General features: G+C 43.1%; 1 protein-coding gene across 4 annotated transcripts; it reads left to right on the top strand.

The window, feature by feature from the left end:
• Nucleotides 1-1809: 1809 nt before the first annotated feature.
• Nucleotides 1810-18833, top strand: phka1a (phosphorylase kinase, alpha 1a (muscle)). Of its 4 annotated transcripts, none has more exons than XM_084344955.1 (34): nt 1810-2131; nt 4656-4814; nt 4928-4975; nt 5321-5489; nt 5699-5781; nt 5933-6013; nt 7385-7483; nt 7588-7734; nt 7823-7876; nt 7971-8093; nt 8190-8285; nt 8433-8540; nt 8620-8698; nt 8783-8917; nt 9064-9173; nt 9279-9423; nt 9554-9632; nt 9828-10000; nt 11645-11809; nt 11881-11975; nt 12051-12196; nt 12306-12459; nt 12814-12972; nt 13052-13181; nt 13279-13380; nt 13478-13593; nt 14052-14087; nt 14282-14317; nt 14744-14773; nt 15991-16035; nt 16177-16338; nt 16528-16581; nt 16663-16863; nt 16952-18833. In XM_084344955.1, the coding sequence occupies exons 1-34, from the start codon at nt 2054-2056 to the stop codon at nt 17123-17125; spliced, it is 3771 nt and encodes a 1256-aa protein (XP_084201081.1). In that variant the 5' UTR covers nt 1810-2053; the 3' UTR covers nt 17126-18833. The 4 variants fall into 4 exon arrangements, with proteins under 4 accessions (XP_084201081.1, XP_084201083.1, XP_084201082.1 ...); XM_084344957.1 differs by having other exon boundaries at nt 1811-2131; nt 9828-9895; XM_084344956.1 differs by lacking the exons at nt 14052-14087; nt 14282-14317; nt 14744-14773 and having other exon boundaries at nt 1811-2131.
• The last annotated feature ends 750 nt before the right edge of the window (nt 18834-19583 follow it).

Genomic DNA, 19583 nt, shown 5'->3' with positions numbered 1-19583 from the left:
TTTTAGTTAATGACACTTTCATGATTTTGGTCAAAGATACAACAAAAAGCTGCTTCCTAACGGTCACTTCGAATCTAACGTTCCGCGCCCGGATGTGTGTGGAACGTACTCGGAGCGAAAAGCATTCTGGGAGTTTTTGTAGTCTTTTCGCCTTTCTTCCTTTCCCTAACGTTTTAAAGTTAAAACCGACATTTTAGATGAATTAAACACGATTTCTCAAATTAACACATTTCCAGTCAGCATATTTCACTCAGTATGCTTTAATTCTGTATTTTGTGTTTGGATTTCACTGAATATCGCCATCTTTTCGCCATATTTGTCACAAAAAGCAGAAAAACAGGATGTGTTTTGGCACAACAAGATATCTGTGAACACACTTCTTGAGGAAGAATAAACAGGAAATGCATGCATCTTTAAAGGCCCCTGAAGCAGCCAAAATCATGAGACCTTTGAGGAAGAAGTCATGCTTTTCACTAGAGGGCGACAAAAACAGCTGGCAAAAATACCAACTTCATCTAAAAAATAAAACACCATTATTTTATTTATTGTTGACCATATCAAATGCAAAACCACGTCAACGAATAATGCACTGATCAAACACTAAATATGCTTTACTTGTCGCTGCACTGGTGTCGTTGAGTGTTTTCTCCTCAGTTTGCTTCCTGGTTGAATTAGACAGTGTGTGACTCACAGTCAGTTACCTGTGTTAACATTTAAATGTAGGTTTTATTCGAGATATTTGTCACTAATGCACAGTTTAGGTTTATTTATTTCATCCTCAACTAAGTAAACTTGCACTGCTCTGCCATGGTGTGCAAACTCCACGGTGGGTCACACTGCAGTCAAGTTATTGACTAAGAAAAACAGCACATCCGGTTAAAGATTTCACAATAAAACATATACAAACTGACAATTATGCCAAATATTATAGAGAAAGTGTAGTTTAAATATTATTAAACGTGTTGTAAATGAAATTGCAACTGTTGTCATTCTTCTAAATATATCATTTTCAATGCTGGTGGTCCTGTGGCTGTCAATTATTAACCTTGTAACCTAGTTTTTATTTTTCATTTTTAGTGAGTTGCATGGTTTTATGTAGGGAAGAACAGTCCACAGCACTTTGATTTATGAAACATTTTAAAAGTAGTTTGTCTACCTGAAAATTGCATGTATGCCTTAAAAAAAAAAGTAAAGTAATAGAAAGTAGCTTAACTGACGACACAATTTGGAGAGCCAGTGTTTTGAAATGTTCTGGCAATGAATGTACTTCAGAATTAAAAGTACAAATGAAAGTAAATTACACATAATGCATGTATAGTCTGGGTCGTCATTTTTCCTATTATCAGAATCAGTGTTACTTTACAATAGTATTGCCAATAAAATAAATTGATTTAAAAATGTGCTGTTTTGGCTCTGGCACAAATTAACTAGTATTTAAGGTTATCTAATATGTAGTGGAGTAAAAAGTACTATATTTGACTATAGTATACTATATACTATAGTAGAGTGGAAGTATAAATTAGCAGAAAATGGAAATACTCATGTAAAATACAAGTTCCTCACAATTGTACTGAAGTAAATGTACATACAGGCTCAACCTACCCCTGATTATATAATTTGTAATTCTATAAAAACTTCTAAACTCTTTCATGAACAAGTAGTTTAACAATCTGCATTATAAATGTGTGCATTTCTTAATTTTTGCTGGCACATAAACTGCTACATTTTTAGGACACCGAGTTGAAGTTCCTGTCTCGGCACGCCTTTATTTTGAAGGCGCCCCCTCATAACATCCGGCGCCGCCTCTGCTTCCTGTCCCCAGCTTACCGCGGCTTCAGGTTTCACCTCCTGCCGGACCGGAGCCGTGGTTCCGCCGCCGCAGAGCACTTTTTATGACAGCCGGGCTCCAGCTCGCTTCTTCTCGCCCCGTTTCGGCTCGCTAGACCTCCGAGAAGCGCCGAGGAAATGACTGAACCGTCGAGGATTTAGCTCGTTTGAGTCGTTTGAATACTTGAAGCCTCTTTGACTTGAAAGTGAACCGTTGACTGTCACCATGAGAAGCAGGAGCAACTCCGGGGTGAAACTGGACAACTATGCCCGGATGGTGCAGCAAACTATCCTGAAACACCAAGTGAGTGTTTAATCATGTACTTACTTACACTTAAAGTTGAATTAAAGTCAGTATTTTCAGTGTAACAGTCGCTGCTTTATACCTGCAGGCAGGTACTGTACTGTTAGCCTCCACTAGGAAATTAATATTACGCAAGGCACCAGCACACACCACACACACATTACACACATTACACACTCATTACTCCAGTGTGTGCTTGTTTTTATTGATGGTGATGTTTTAAAGTCGTGTTTGTGCCTCTGAAGATCTCATTTGCACCTGAATATTACAAACACACTGTACAGGAGTGTTGCTGTCATGTTAAAACAAGGTTAATCTGCAGCCTCCACCTTTCTGGACCTGCTGATCCCACAGGTGTTGGAGGTGGTTGAGATCAGAAAGCATCATTTCTTTATATACTTTATAATAACAGACCTTCCTCAAGCTAACAGGGACAGTCCCACTAAACGTCCACATACTTTTGGACACTTTAACTTGTAATTTAAACTTAATACTTCAGTTAACGTAGAAAAGTATGAGCGTAAAGTAGACCAAAAGTTGAAGTACTCGTAATGAAGCGAGGTACATTATATCATGTGATTATGATTAAAGGTGCAATATGTGAGAGTCTTAGTTGACAGCATTCAAAAAAATAACTAAAAGTATCAACATAATCTGAACAAATAACAGTTTTTATGTGATGAAGTCTTCGTATTTTATTACAGAGATATATTTACATGCTAACGGGGTCACGTGACGCCGTTGAGCTCCCGCTGCTACTGAGCAATATCTGATCATTTACGTAATTTTGTACAAGAGTGTGCTTAACAACACTGTGACAATATGCCCAATATCGAAGCAGCTAAATCCTCGACAAGCAAGAAGAGCAAGAAGCGAAAAAAGGCCACGCTAGCTAGCACCGGACACCTGTTGATGCTGAGGCCCTCGCTGAGAAAATATCTACTGTGATGGAAAAGAAATGTGACGAGTCCGAGGGTAACGTGACTGCTGATGGACTTGGAGTCACAGACCTCAAAGAAGCTGCAGAGGTCCAGCAGCCAGTCACGCTTTTTCTCTGCTGTACCTGGAGACCAAGTGGGCGTCATTGCAGTCGACCGTGCTTACAGGTCCTTCAGTTCACTTAAACCCGACCGGCCCTGCGAGCTGGGGTCATCAAGCTACACAGCTCCAGAGACAAGCTGAGGAAACAATTTGTATTACATCACATGTATCCCATATACACCATCAGAAACTCAAAGTTCAGGCGTTGGTATTGGGAAGGAAAAACTGGTATTGGAACATCTCTTTTTGTAAATACACTTAGTTAGTTTCCAGCAGGCTACATAAACCAGAATACCTACATGTCTGACCCCAAAACTGAGGCTAAACTTCATCTAAACATAACCCTGATCTTAATCATTGTTGTAAACTTGATAGAGACACACAAGAGGAGGATTCCTGAGGTTTGAGTCATCTGGCCTTTTGTAGTGAGCTGTAAGGAGGCTGAAGATGGACCATGGAGTGAACACACTCGGTGTGAAGTCACCGTTGAATCGGTCCCAAATGGCAGCCGGCCCGCAGTTGTACACAGCTCGCTGCTCAGATGGATCACTGCACTAATGAGTGTGACAGTGAGAGCACAGCCTCGCTGCAGCCGCAGAGCCAGGAGTCCACGATCGTTCAGCTGATGAAGTATTGATAGTAAATCTGTCACTCGGGGAGGTCACGTGACTTAGTCAGAGATCTGCAGCCTTTAACTGTCTGTACGATAACTCAACACATGCGGCTCTTATACTCACTTTTCTGAGAAGAAGTAAATGCTGCAGCTTGTACATGATATGACATGTCAGCTTTCACGCTGGTGTATTTGTGCAACTTACCCAGAAACCACTTAGTGTGACACTTCTGTCTGTTAGTGATGAAACCGAGATCAGTGTTGAAAGAGTTGTCTCAGTTAAAGGAGCAGGTTGACCCGGAAGCTATTGAAAAAAAAGACAAGTTTTCATTAAAAATATTCACAAAAATACAAACAAATGTTGTTAAAAAAGGACTAAAGTCCAATAAAGAGAGGTTTGTCTTATTCAGCTGGTGCAAGAAGACATGTTGGCATTGATTTTGAGTCCAACAGCCAAAAGTGAAGTCATGAAACTGCTTCTTTTGTCCGACTAACAGTCTAAAACCCAAAGACTCTTTATTTACCGTCATAAATGACAAAGAGAAGCAGCAAATCCTCACAACTGAGAAGCTGGATCCAGCACATTTTTCACACTTTTGCCTGAAAATGAACTGAAACGCTTAAATAATTGGCAACTAATTTCTTTTGCTGATCTTTGCAGCTCTTACTTAAATGCCACTTGGTGCTCTTGTCACCCGCTTTGACTGCCTTGAGTTTATTGATTAAAACCTGTTTTTAAAAATAAATAAACATAATAAACATAAACTCCCCGGCTGCTATAATGTTGAGGCCATACACTGTGCAAAGCCTCTCATTAGTTTGTGTTTAACCGCTGACCTCTGACCTTTGACCCCTCTCTGTGTCTGACAGGATCCAGTAACGGGTCTTCTGCCAGGCGTCCCGGATCAGCCTCACTCCTGGGTCAGAGACAATGTTTACAGCGTGGTGTCTGTGTGGGCCCTCAGCCTGGCCTACAGGAAGAACGCCGACAGGGACGAAGACAAGGCCAAGGCCTACGAGCTGGAGCAGGTCGGTGTGGGGCTGCTTTCACTGTCTGCTGGTGCTGAAGGATCTCATGTTTCTCTGGAGCGGCGCGTTGAAAATGTTTAACCTTTAAACCATCTCTGTCTCTCTGTCATTAGAGTGTGGTGAAGCTAATGAGAGGCATCCTCCAGGGTATAATGAGGCAGGTATGTCGTCTCCAAATATGTTTGGGTCTCCAACGGACACATTTGCACCGTTTCTCTTCATACTCTATTTATTTTGGGCAGATTAATTTGGGTTTACCAGCAAAAAAACACAAGAAATTTAGCTGAAAATCAAAAACAACAAGCTAAAAGACACTAAAATGCTCTGCAGAACTGACGGGAATAGATGCATAGATCTGTAGGTAAAATAGCTGCATGCAAAAGTCTGTTTTTGGCTAATTTAGTGAAAAATCAAGGTATCAAAAATCCTATAAACAACACTGACACTGACAATAAACGATACAGACACAATCTCACCATATATATTGTCCTGTTGTCCCCCTCCAGCTGGATAAGGTGGAGAAGTTTAAATACAGCAGAAGTACCTCCGACTCGCTCCACGCCAAGTACAACACCAGGACCTGTGCTCCTGTTGTCGGGGACGACCAGTGGGGTCACCTACAGGTCGACGCCACCTCACTCTTCCTGCTCTTCCTCGCCCAGATGACGGCGTCTGGTAAACAAAGAGTCATTTAAAGAAAAACTTATATTATATAACAGAGTTTATAGATCTGAATTTGATCTAATGTCATCAGTTTCCTATTTTGATAAGCAGAGAACAAGTTATTGAGTTTGTTTTATGTCATTTATTCCACTTACATCGGTTGTTTGACCACATTTTAGCTACTTGAAGGGTCCGTCCCTGTGTTTGTGTGTTTGCGGCAGGTCTCCACATCGTCTACACCCAAGATGAAGTGGACGTCGTTCAGAATCTCCTGTTCTACATCGAGGCGGCTTACAAAGTGGCTGTAAGTGCTCATTCATTGACATGTAAACTGAGCTGCTGGTGATTTAACTTTAAATCCCTGGCTGCATTTTAAAAATCGGTGGTCCATTTTTTGGATTTTCTGGCACGTCGACGCTGTCGTCGTCTTCTAATTCTGCTCTGGTTCCTTTCAGGATTACGGGATGTGGGAAAGAGGAGACAAAACCAACCAGGGCATCACTGAGATTAACGCCAGCTCGATAGGCATGGCCAAGGTTCATACACGCAAACGCACACACCCACAAAACACACTGTTCTTTTGTATTTCCTGATCCTGAGTGTGATATTGGAGCGAGCAGGTAGACGGAGGAGAAAACAGCTTCTGAGTGCTGAGCGAGAGCAGAGACAGAACAGGTGCTCCAGTAAAAAAATCTCTGGCAGGGTGGAAGGTGTCTAGTCGCTGCGACGGCCTTTACGCCGACCTTTAGACGACCCGGACACTCCAGACTAACTGGGGATCGGGTGGAAGGAGTTTGTTTTGGTGCTGAAAGTGCACAAAGTAGTTCTAGCTCTTCTTGGTGTCCGTGTAGATAAAATTAACGCTGCTGTCAGGAAACTTCTCGGTTTAATAGCAGCAGACTCTTTTATTTAGCTAATTGAGAGCATGTTCGTCATGTTATTGATATTTAAGATCATTTTATAATGTGAAGAAGTCTCGTATTAATCCATTTAACGCTTCAAGTAAAAGAAAACACTGATAGTTTCGAAATAACTGGCTCCTCGCCCTCCATGCCCAACCCACTGCTGTCCTTGGCTGGTGTTGGACAGGAGGTATCGGGTTCTCTTTGGTCTTCCAAGAATGGCGACTCACTCAGAAATAACACAGTACTCGCAGTACCCAGTGTGCACACACACACACCCACACACAGACACACACACACACACAGTTTAATTTAAGACTCTGGAAACAGGCACCACTGCAGGACGTTCCCTCTGTAAACTACGTGCAGTTTTTAGTATTAATAGAAGCAAAACAGCAGAGAGAATTGATTGTAACGTGCATTTTATTGTACTGCTACGGTCTAATACCACAATACATTTCATTTGATATGGCATTGTACAATATCACATCAGACTTTATGCCATGCTGATACATTTTACCATTCAATCCTCCTGTTATCGTCATCGTCTGGGTCAATCCGACCACAGCAAATTAAACCTCCACAACATCTTTGTAATTAAAATTAAGGCTGAGGAATTTATCACGATGTCAGACGATGTATCGTCTTAGATTTTGGATATCGGGAGCAGACTTTGACACGACACCTGTCCGTTCACTCTCGTTTTACCTCGGTTTCGATCGTCTTTGCCTCCTCCATCAGCCGGGTTATTTCTCTTTTGCAGTGTAGAGTTCTTCAGTTATTCCAGTTTTTCCACCTGTTGTTACCTGATATGGAGACCGGGGAAAATGATGCCTCTTCCTGTTCAATCTATACGCCGATGATGTTGTCATTTTTCTACAGCCATCAGTGTTTACTCCGGATTATTTTGTGAAAGTATCAATAGTCGTCCCCACAATTTGTGTCAAAATATATGGTCTTCTGAGGGGATTTCAAAGGGTCACATGGCTGCTGTTTGTCCTCCAGGCAGCTCTGGAGGCTTTGGACGAACTCAACCTGTTCGGGGCGAAAGGCGGACCAGGATCTGTGGTCCACGCCCTGGCTGATGACATACAGCACTGCCAGGTACACAAACACAATTATATGTGATCTAAACATTCACAGTATTGTTTAATGTCAAATTTATCCCCCACTTTTCCTCCTCCGTCTTCTTCTTCCTCCCCGATCAGTCCATCCTGACGTCCATGTTACCCCGAGCGTCCATGTCTAAAGAGGTGGACGCCGGCGTCCTGGCTATCATCTCGTATCCCGCCTTCGCTGTTGAGGACATCAGCATCGTCAACATGACCAAGGAGGAGATCATCTCTAAACTGCAGGTGCAGAGAAGTGCGGTGACAAAAGGAAAAGTCTATAAAGCGTCAGGATGAAATTGTCCTTGCTGACTTCCTCTCTGTGTTCATTCAGGGTCGATACGGCTGCTGCAGGTTCCTCAGAGACGGACACAAAACACCAAAAGAGGTAAACAGCCAGCTTCTGTCAGATAAAACATTTATCTCACTTTGTTCGGATAAGAAGCGGATAAAAATATGCCTCCTCTTCTTTGTTCCTCCAGGATCCAAACCGTCTGTACTACGAGTCTGCAGAGCTGAAGCTGTTTGAAAACATCGAGTGTGAGTGGCCGCTCTTCTGGACCTACCTCATCCTGGACGGCATTTTTATCAACAGCCCCGAACAGGTCATTAACATCAGTGTGTGTGTTTCCAAGCATTGTTATCTCTTGCTTATATCCTCGAGGTGAATGTTAAGATACGACCTCTGCTGATTCGTCCAGGTGACGGAGTACCAGGAGGCTCTGGAGGGCATCCTGATCAAACAGAAAGACGGGTTACGACTGGTGCCGGAGCTCTACAGCGTCCCTGCAGACAAGGTAAGGACTTTGTGAATGTTTTTAGATCTTTATCTTTTAAATGTGCTCATGTTGTTTATTTTGCAATGATTTATGCAGCATTTTTACATTTTGTCTTTAACTTTGTCTGATTGTGTCTTTTGTTTGTTTGTTTGTGTCTCCGAACAGGTGGAGGAGGAGTATGTGAACCCTCACTCTGTGGAGAGGATCCCGATGGGTAAATGTCCTCTGAAATGGGGACAGTCTCTGTACATCCTGGGAAACCTCCTGACCGATGTGAGCTGTCATTTCACTTGCTAACACTAAAACATTTGCAGATTTAGGGGCTCTGACCTTTTAAGCTCTCATTTTTAAGGGATTTCTCGCTCCCGGGGAGATCGACCCTCTGAACCGACGTTTCTCCACCATCCCCAAGCCCGACGTGGTCGTACAGGGTGAGTTCATGGGACGTTTGAGGAAGTATCCACACGTTGATTCAGTCCTGGATGAGTCTTATGCCTTTTTTTTTCCTCTTGTAGTGTCGATTCTGGCAGAGACTGAGGAGATCAAAGAGCTGCTGGTGCAGAACGGGATCGATGTGGAGACTGTTGCCGACATCCATCCCATCCACGTGCAGCCGTCCAGAGTCCTGAGCCACATCTACGCCAGACTCGGTACGACGTCGGAGGACATTTTCTTATATCTCTGTCTTACACTGATGACATTTACACTTAACCTATCTGTTGAAGGGACAGCGTATTGTCATTTTGAATTTGAAGACTTCCTGATGTTAAAGACTTAATCTCACGCTCTGTTGCAGGTCGTAACCCGAGGCTGGGTCTGACGGGACGGCCCTGCAGGAGGATAGGAGTTCTGGGAACCTCCAAGTTCTACATCATCAGAAACACCATGTTCTCATTCACACCTCAGGTTAATAAGGAAAACGTTCTGAGATATGATTCATGAAAACGAGGCAGATTTCTAAACATAGTTACATGTGATTTAAACTTTCCCATCATCCCTCTGTTTCTCCAGTTCATCGACCACCAGCAGTTCTACTTGGCGTTGGACAACAAGATGATCGTGGAGATGTTGAGGACAGAAATCGCCTACCTCGCGTCCAGGTGGAGGATGACCGGACGACCCACCGTCACTTTTCCCATTTCACAATCTATGTTGAGTAAGTCCACACACACACACACACAGCATCAAAATCTGTAATTGTTGCATCTCTAAGTTATCGCAACATAACACCTTAAAATATATTGGAAAGCTGAAGATGTATGAAAACCTTGTGTGTGTTATTTCAGCTGAAGACCGCACAAACCTGGACCCTGCAGTCTTGGCTACACTGAAGAAGCTGCAGGATGGATATTTTGGAGGATCAAGGTGAATTGTACAGGGATGCATGATGATAAGGAGTTTTTATAGACATGAAATGTACCTGATCGACTCAAAAATGTTTTTTTTTCACATAAAACACTGAAAAAGTCAGAATTCTGAGAAAAAAATCTCCTGTGCAAGAAAACCACAAGTACAAAACTGATAAACTCCAGTGTTTAATTTCCTCCTCCTTCTCTCCAGGATCCAGACGGGGAAGCTGTCGGAGTTCATGACCACTTCCTGTTTCGCTCACCTGAGCTTCCTGGACGGTAAGGGTTCTGTCAGCATGAGCCGTCACGAGGAAGAGTATGATGATGATGGTGATGATGAGCGTAGCGGCGATGGATACGTGCATGAGTTACGCTGTGATGATGGTAAGAAAACGACAGACCGATGGATGGATGGGGAGGAATGGTGACACCTGGGATGGACAAACAGATTAAAGTACTGCTGCTCGTTTGTTTTCCATCGTCGGTTTGATCATTCCTAGTAGAAGTACACAGACGCACATACAGTCACAGTAGTTGTACTCTGCCTGTATGTGCTGTCAGTATCACGATTAACCATCTGTGACACTCAAAACACATGAATGTGACACGCATGCCTGATTCTACTTCTGTCATTGAGTGACTCTATTCTGAAATTCAACATATTAATAATTCTTTTAATATTTACAACCTGTGATAAGAAACATGAAATGTGACTAATGAGCCTGTGTCGGATTCTCATTAATCATCACACTCCTGCTTTCTCCTGCCGTCACACGATCACTCATCTGTCTCCCGTCCCCCATCTTCTCTGCTGATCTGTTAGCGGCCGGTAGTTGAATGTCAGCAGCTGTTCAGGTAACAGCGCTTCGCTTGTGTTGCATTAAAAACGTAATTCGTTTAAAAGCAAATGAGCTCACATTTACAAATGTCAGGGTTTGTGCTGAGTACGGGACGGGGATCAAGAGCCAGAACCGCTGAGAACTGGTTTCATATGAGCTGATTCTTTTGAATCTTACACCTCCAAGTTTGTCTGCAACAACAACAAAAACAAAATGGCGTCAAACTCATTTGTCTACGCAGCTGGAAGCCCTCTCCTCATTTCTCTGTTGGGACATCCTCGATTTGTTTCCTTGCCTCCTCTTCTTCTTGCGCCTTAGTTCCTCCCACCTGCGGTGAGGGTGGAGGAGGCAAGGAGAAGACATGAGGCGACAACAAAATGAGATGGTGCCTTCATTTTGAAGTTAAATAGGAGGCGAAGCACAGCTGCAACATCTGGCCTTTGTTATAGCCTACTGTTGTAAATGATTGCTGTCGGATGATGATGTCAGTCCGCTCTCCTTAGGAATTAAAGCATTCACAGTTCTGCATGTTTTAACGGTTTCTGTTGCATTCAGTGCACGTCTGGATTAATATGATATACGTGTTTTAAACGGCTGGTCTGTTGGTGAATGTTGCTGCCTGCAGATGAGCTTTATGTCACGTTGTAGAGGCATTTTGCTCGTGGATGCATGAAGCATGTCGTAGTCTTTAGAGTTTAAAGGGCCAGTTCACCTACAATCTCATACACAGGCACTCTTGTGTGTACTTATTCCATGCAGGTTATTCTTTCTAATGTTTGTTTTGTTTTAATATCCGCTCTAAAACACTGATGGTGAACAGAACTGTGCTGCTCCGGGCACTGCAAATCAACATTTAAAGAAACTTAACAGCAGCATGTCTTTAGTAAAGTAAAGCCCATGTTTAAAAACATTACATTTTAAAATCTGCGGAGTTAAACTCTTAAAATTTGAACCTGGATAGATGTAAAAATGTGTTTTGGGTGAACAAACCTGCTAAAACTGCCTAGTCTAGAGTTATTTGTAGATTTGTTTGATAGATGTAGATGGTGCATTTTAAATGTTAGGATTCTCTGAACACTAAATAAAGGTGAGTTGAATCTATTGTTATTTCACACTTGATAACCCTTTTTCTTCTCAGCTCTTCGTGACTCATCATTTCTCTCTTTTTCTCCACCTCCGTCCTCTCCAGAGGCTGACGACCTCGCTCAGTACCTGGACCACCTGTTGGCTCTCTCTGCCCCCAAGAAGGCCAAGAAGCCGGTCAAAGGAGGCCTGGGGAGGTTCAAGGCCCTGGCCACAAAAACCAAGGAGATGGTGGCCCTGAAGAACAAGGCCCAGGGCCTGGACGTTCACAGTGAGTGGATCTGTAGCTCCAACGTTTTAGCTGCCTTCTGAAGATGCTGACACCGGTTTGTTTTTGTCCAGATGTCAACATGTACCTGTCGAACAAGCTGTTCCGCTCCCCTCAGGCTCCCCTCAACCTGAACCTCCCAGAAGCGTCTGCTCAGCAAAGCTCTCAGGTCCGTTTTCACGTCTTCATGTAGTTTCTCATCTCGTCCGGCGTCAGACTTTAATTTTCCACCTCCTTCCTCCAGGCTCCACATGTGTTGGTCACATCAGAGAGCGGCATCCCGAGAGACGCCAGCGGAGACATCGACTACAGCGCTCTGGCCCAGCTGCTAAAAGACACGCCGAGTCTCCAGGACCAGGCTGATATACTCCACATCCTCTTCAAAGACAAGTGAGACACACGCTGTACTGCGACTGTGACATCACACAGGCAAACATGTTTTAAATATGCGCAGTATCGGCCAAGAAAACACAATGTCTCTGCCCTTGTTTTCATTCAGGGGAATGGAGTGGGACACCAACCTGCACGGTAAAGGCTCGACGGTCAGGTCTCTGCTGACCGACCTTTACGAGAAGGCAGGCGAACTCAAACACTGGGGCCTCATCAGGATGATCTCCGGCATGCTGAAGAAGAAGGTGGAGGAGCTCGACTCGGTACGACACACACACACACACACACACACATGTGACCACGGCGCAGTTATAAATAAAACAGGGTGACATTCACTGAATGGATTTTCCTTCTGCCAATCTTCTTCGTTAGTCATCTACACATTTGGCTCGTATCTTTGGATCATTTTCTCGTACATTTTTAATTTTTTTCTCGTAAACGTTTGATAATCTCAGAATATATGAGATTTTTTACGACGTTATAATGTGACTCTCTCCTGTTCTCCAGTCATAAACACAGGAGAGAAAACATTAACATCGGACTTAGAGAACAGATTTTCCGTACACACCTCATGTTTTCCAGCACTCATTCTCTGATTGGTTGCGATCCGTCTGCAGGCTTGCTCTGATTTGCTGGCGCACCAGAAGCACCTGACCGTGGGTCTTCCTCCTGAGCCGAGAGAGAAAACCATCAAGGCTCCCATCCCTCCAGACCAGCTGGCCTTCCTCATCGACGAGGCCAGCGACAACAACATCAGCGTGGCCATCCTCACTCAGGTGAGTCAGGTGACCCGCTGCAGTCACCTGAGAGTTTGTCCTCATGGCGTCTTACTTTAATCCGTCCCCCTCCTACCAGGAGCTCATGGTCTACCTGGCTATGAGCATCCGGACTCAGCCCAGCCTGTTCAGTGAGATGTTCAGGCTCCGCATCGGTCTCATCATCCAGGTGATGGCCACCGAACTGGCTCAGTCGCTCAACTGCTCAGGTAAGACAGGAGGAAGGTGACAAAGTGGTGGGTTTAGTGTTGTGTTGACTAAAAAGTGATGTAATGACTGTGTGTGTGTGTGTGTGTGTGTGTGTAGGAGAGGAGGCCACAGAGAGTCTGATGAGCCTGAGCCCATCAGAACTGAAGAACCTCCTCCACCACATCCTCAGCGGCAAAGAGTTCGGAGTGCAGCGCAGCGGTCAGTCGGCCGATCCGAACCCCTCCATCATAGCCACCGATCAGATCCTGGGTCGCACACACACAGCCAATCAGATTCTTCTCTTCTCCCTCCACAGTCAGAGAGCTGGACGCCGGCGTCAGTCCCGCCATCTCCATCCATCACCTGGGCAACGTGGGCGCCACCAAGAGCGAGAGGGCCGGCATCAGCAAACTGAAGAGCGACATGAAGATGGTAGGATTCAGACACACGTTTTACTAAATGTTATCGTGTCTTTTTAAGACTTTCTTGGCATTTCAGCAAAAAACAAAAGAAGATCCCGATTAAAAGAAAGAAGCGAAAGAAGCCAGTGTGTCATTCTGATGGAGAAGAGAGGCTCTTATTTTGAAAATATTGTGCTTTTCATGGCAAAACCGACTTCTGTCTCCTTGCAGCTGGAGCACAGGTTGTCTCTGACGGATCCCAGTAAGGTGACGATTGATAAACGAGCGCCGACGAATCAGATCAGGTGTTAATTCACCTCCATAATTGTGGGGAAATTAAAAGGAAGAGTCACGTTGACGGATAATTGCGGAGATTTTTCCAAATGAATGGATTGTTGAGGCCGACGTGAACGATCCTCAGTTTTAAATAAATCACCAGAGCAGCTTTGTTGACTGTGATTTATTTACAACTTGTTTGTTGTGTTGCAGGCGGAGCACAGGTTGTCGTTGACGGATCCGTCTAAGGTGAAGCTCACTCGAAGGCTTTTTAACTATCGCAGCCTGAAATCTGCTTCTTCTTCCTCTCTGTTTACTGTGAAGTACAGAAGCCCTGGGTCCGTTCTGTCTGACCTGAACTGTTCCTCTTCTTGTTTATTACTGAAGAACAGATGAAAGAAAGAAAAAGATCCTTAATCTTCCTTTTTTTTGTTTCGATCCAGGAACCCAGGTTGTCTTTGACAGACCCGGCTGCAGAGGTGATGATGATGATGGTGTTGTTGATTCACCAGGAGTTGAGGATGTTATTATTGGCTTTGGTTTCTTTTTAGCTTTTAGCATTTGAAGATGGAAATTTCTGGGTTTTGATTGTGATTAATCAGCTGTTGGTGAGTTAAAATGAAGTAATAATTGAGGTTTAATTTATGTAGGTGCAGAGGGAACCCAACGAAGATGATGATGATGTCAGTGATTCGACTTTGTTTACTTTAGCTGATTCAAAACGGTGAATTTGATGATAACCCTGAAATAACAGTTCGATATGCAGCGATCGCTTCCAGTGTTCGTAGGCTTCATTTATTAATTTCATTTATTCAGTGTTAAATCGTCCTCTGAGGAGAAACAGAGGCAGCGTCCTTCATCTCTGAGTCTGTGATGCAAAGTGGATTTCTCTGTCTCTGTTTCAGCTCGACCAGTCACTGTCCTTCCGTCGCAAGGTGACAAAAAAAACCACGTTTAACGAGCTCTTCTGGGTGTTAATTCATCCGAAAACAATTAACACGAACATCAACTAAAAGTCACGGAGCAGCTAACATCAGCGACTAACCAGCTAATTCTCAGTCCGTCAGGGCAAATATCTGTCATTAATGATTCTGTGTTGTGAGTAAAGCTACAACTCAGGGTTGTTTTCAGTATCATTGTGAAGGTTATTCTCTGGATTAATAATCTTTTGGTCAATATAAAGCCAGAAAATAGTCACAAATGCTATTTTTGTCAAACCAACGGCCCCAAATCTAAATGTATCCAGTTTATTTTTGTGATTATTTTACATTTTAGAAGCTGGAACCAGAGAATATTTGGCTTTTCTGCTTGATAAATTATTTAAACTAGAGCCTGACAGATGCTGATGCTGATATTCAGGAGTAAAACCTTTCGATATCGATATCACAAAGATGGTTATCAAAAATATGTAATGGAGGCAGGAAATTTTACATCCACGAGCTAAAACAGTAAACTTCACTCAAAAATGTTATAATTATAAATCACCCCCAGCATCGTTTGCTGCACTCTGTTCTTTAAAAACAAGAAGTTTAATATCGGCTGACAACTTCATCAATATAATGCAATTAAACACACAAATGCTATTTTTTTTTGTCAAACCAACAGTCTAAAACTGAAATATGTCCAGTTTATTTAACACTTAGATGCTGGAAACAGAGATATTTGGTGCAGTTTAATGCATACTAGGTATCAGCCAGTAAAAACAAATTTTTTGTCTTCATATCCGCCGACAACATGTACGCCGATACCGATATATCTGCGATTGGATAATATCCAGCTGATAAATCAGTCGGGCTCTAATTTAAACGACTTTCCTGTCGATACGACCCTTTAAACAACGCGCTTTTTCACTTGCTGTCTCGTGATGCTGAACTTTGCTGGAGCCACACTATGAACCTGCTCAGCAGCGATTTAATCTGTTTGTTTCTGTTGTTTTCTAACCTCATTTCTATCATTTTCTCATCCTTGATTCTGATTCACGCAGCTTTTTCTCCTAACTTCTCGATGCAAGAAGCAAAAAAAATCCCCTGGCTTTTGGGTTTGTTTTTGTCGCCTTCACTGTTTGGAATCCATTTTGTTTTTCATTTTGTGCATCTATTTTTGTTTTCTTTCTCTTTTTTTCTCTGCCTTTTTTCTATTTCTTTCCTCTCAGAGCATGAGATCTCAGTCTCTGGACATAGAAAACATTGAATCCGGGGTAAAAAATTTGAGATATTTCTGAACATTCTGCAAGTTTTATGTGCTAGATTGCTTTACGCTTCAACACAGGCAGAGGGCGCTGTTCTTCCACCGCAAACACAGCTTTAAAGCATGATTTCCTGTCGTTCTGGCTGTTCAGAGGTACAGGTTGCCGTCCATAGAGTCTCTGGATATTCCTGAGAGCATCCCGGCCGCCAAGGACGCCAGACAAGGCCAGTGGCTGCGCAGGAGGCGTCTGGACGGAGCTCTGAACCGAGTCCCTGTGGGCTTCTACCAGAAAGTCTGGAAGATCCTGCAGAAGGTGAGTCTGCACACCAGGATTAAATGGCCCACTTTCTTTTTTTCGGGTTTCTAACACCAGGATATGTTGCTTATATGCATTAATTTTTAACCTGGATGCTCAAAAATCAATCCTAGTGGCAGGAAGTGGATTTTCTGCACATATATTTTAGTGTCAAAGCCATTAACGTACCCAAACTTTGTCTTCCAGTGCCACGGTTTGTCCATAGAAGGGTTCGTCCTTCCTTCTTCAACCACCAAAGAGGTAACAACTCGGACAATATATTATAACAGACAAATCTGTAGCTGTTTCCCTCCTCATCTTCTCGTCATCCTCTGCCTCCAGATGACACCAGGAGAGATCAAGTTCTCCGTCCACGTGGAGACGGTTCTGAACCGCGTCCCTCAGCCGGAGTACCGACAGCTCCTGGTGGAGTGTATCCTGGTGCTCACCATGCTGGCCGACGTGGACATCCCGAGCATCGGCTCCATCATCCACGTGGAGAAGATCGTCCACCAGGCCAACGACATGTTCCACAAGGATCAGGTCAGCAGGACACCAGAGCACTCTCAGATCCACTGTTAATATTTGTGATCAGCTCAGGCAGGATTCCCTTGTTTTCGTCCTCCTGCAGAAGGACCTGGGCGCAGAGGAGCACATCCTGGAGAAGGACCCGTCCACCGGAGTGTGCAGGCTGCTGTACGACAGCGCCCCCAGTGGCCGCTTCGGGAGCATGACCTACCTCACCAAGGCCGTGGCGGAGTACGTGCAGGACTTCCTGCCCAGCGGGTCGTGTGCGGTGCAGTGAGGGAGCTGGTGGAAACCACTCAGGAGAGGATGAAGCTAAAATTTCTCACATTAAAATAACAATAAATTAATAGAACAGGAGGAGGATCTGATATATTATCACTGTGTGTGTGCACGATAAATACGTTCATGGACAATATAATGACTGAAATAATTGAGATAAATGATATAATTAAGACCATTTTATTCCTCTAATAGAAAGATAATTTAATCAAATGATGCAAACACCCTTTAGGGAGAAAATAAGAAGAAAAAGTCAGAAAGTTTTCAGTGACCCTGATCCTCTTCTGTAGGAACAAATATAAATATTTTCAAAATAAATACAAAAAAACACACAGCAAACCAGCAAAAATGAAAAATGATAGAAAACGTAACTATCATGACGAGCTTAGATCTACGGGAAGCTGGAGTTGAGAGGCACATGTTACATTATGTTTCATTTATGTGAGAATCTGATCAAACTTTAACAACAAACCCACATTAATATATCAAATACTTCTAATTAATTTAAGCTTTTTTTTGTTTTAGGTCAAAACGTTGTGTCGACGGGGCGCTGACACGTGTTACTGTCAAACTGGAGCAGCAGCAGCTCTCGTAGCTCCGCCTCAACTTCTTATTTACGTGTTACGTACACAGAATATACTGCTGAGCTGTGCTTGTGCGTAGGAATACGGACGTTGTACGGTTTAGGGAAAATAGTCCCAAGGAAAAGGGCTGTCTGACGCTTGTCTACACTTACGATTACAGATTTTTATTTTTTAGGCGGCTAAAATACTTCCTGCTGTTGGTGCCTGACTACCGATAAGTACCTCATACAACCCCACATCAGAAGACCCAGACTATATCTTTAAAGTCAGAACTTTTTTTCACCGTGGCACTAATCAGCGTCCGTATTCGTAATATTAGTGTGCATGTAAATGTAGACGGCGTGTGTTAGTACGTTAGGGACTATTTTCTCTTGCGTTTATACACAACTTGGTGCTCTAGTGATCACCAGAGCGGCCTGGAAATAAACTACAGTGCTCGTGTTGATCGTAGTGCAGGAACATGTGACCCAGTGTGGCTCTGTGGCACATATTTCTGATGTTTCAACTTTTTAATAGGTGGGAATAAATGTGATTTAACCCTCCACAAAACGAGTGAGTCACCGCTGACTAACACGAAACCTTTCAGCCTAAACACAGTAGTCAGACTTTATTCACCCCATTTATTTTTCATCTATAACTTTATCCTAATTTATTGCCACATGTCACATCACACGTGCTTTTGCGTCGCACCTGCTAAAACCCACTTTACCTCCGATCCTACGTGCTGTACGATGTGTAAAATAACGCCAGATATTAGATAATCTACTATTTATTTTATAGTTCTCAGATGATAATTAAAGAAAGCTAATATAGACGTGTCTTTCAGGAGGACACGGGTCAGTTTGGGAGATTTCTTCGATGCCTTAACACTGTCGCACTTACGAAACTACAAGTGCGCTGTTTTATTTTTAACTATGCAACGAAGCAGACTTGAAGATGCAGTTGTGAGAAGTTGATTTGTTTGAAATGAAAGCATGCCGTTTACGTAGTTATTTTTGGATGCAGTGACTAATGAAGTGCAATTTGGATTTTTGTCCTCGTAATAAAGGAATTGCCTTAATTTACTGTCATTTTGTTTTGAGTTATTTAAGTGTAATTGCATTAAAAACTTAAAGCCATTTACTCACATCTGCTGTTTTACATTTGTATGGACACGTTTCACCTTTCACGGTTTGCTGCATGAAACTTTTAAGGGAAATAAAAAGATGTTACATGGAATAAACGAAGGTAATTCAATAACGTGATATCTGAAGACGTGAGCGCCACACTCCAAACAATCACGGCAGAATGAGGGAGTCGCTTCTCTACGTAATGTTAAAGTCTGAAAACAACGTCCAGCTGAACAACTTTGATGTTTTTGTTGTTTTTGAAACTAATTCTGTATTAAAACGGAGAAAACACCTCGTCTCTGAGCACCTTTTTTTTGCATTTCTGTCAGTGTTTTATGTTCTTGTGCACGTAAAAGACCTTGAAAGTTAGAAAGGTCAAAGTCCGCACAGAAAACGCTGCTCCTGAACGCCTCGTCAGTAGTCCCGCCTGAGTTTCTCTGACATGGTGACATCACACTACATCTCTGAGTCACATATTTGCATAATTTATGTCTAGTTTGTCACATAAAAATTTAATTAGCACAGCTTGCTCTGTCGTCATATGCGGTGCTGGCTCAGGCATGTGCCAGCTGACCAATCAGAGGAGACTAGGGGAGGGGCCTTAAAGAGACGGGAGCTAAAACAGAGCATTTCAAACAGCTGGACAACATGAGAAAATGTGTTTTTTGGGCATTAAAGCATGTAAACCTGTTCCGAGTAGTAACCAAAAAATTATTAAAGAGTATGCTATGTCTCCTTTAAACTAATCTGGGTCTATTCAGTT

This window comes from Pagrus pagrus (assembly GCF_965226575.1).
Source record: "Pagrus pagrus genome assembly, chromosome: 22".
Classification (NCBI taxonomy): domain Eukaryota; kingdom Metazoa; phylum Chordata; class Actinopteri; order Spariformes; family Sparidae; genus Pagrus; species Pagrus pagrus.
This window is presented reverse-complemented; position numbering and strand designations above follow the sequence as displayed.

Excerpts from the sequence above, each read along its gene's own strand:
- phka1a (XM_084344955.1), top strand. The coding sequence starts at position 2,054 with ATGAGAAGCAGGAGCAACTCCGGGGTGAAACTGGACAACTATGCCCGG. Across the intron at positions 11,976-12,050 it reads CTGCTCAGCAAAGCTCTCAG|GCTCCACATGTGTTGGTCAC; the intron begins GTCCGTTTTCAC and ends TCCTTCCTCCAG. Across the intron at positions 16,864-16,951 it reads ACATGTTCCACAAGGATCAG|AAGGACCTGGGCGCAGAGGA; the intron begins GTCAGCAGGACA and ends GTCCTCCTGCAG.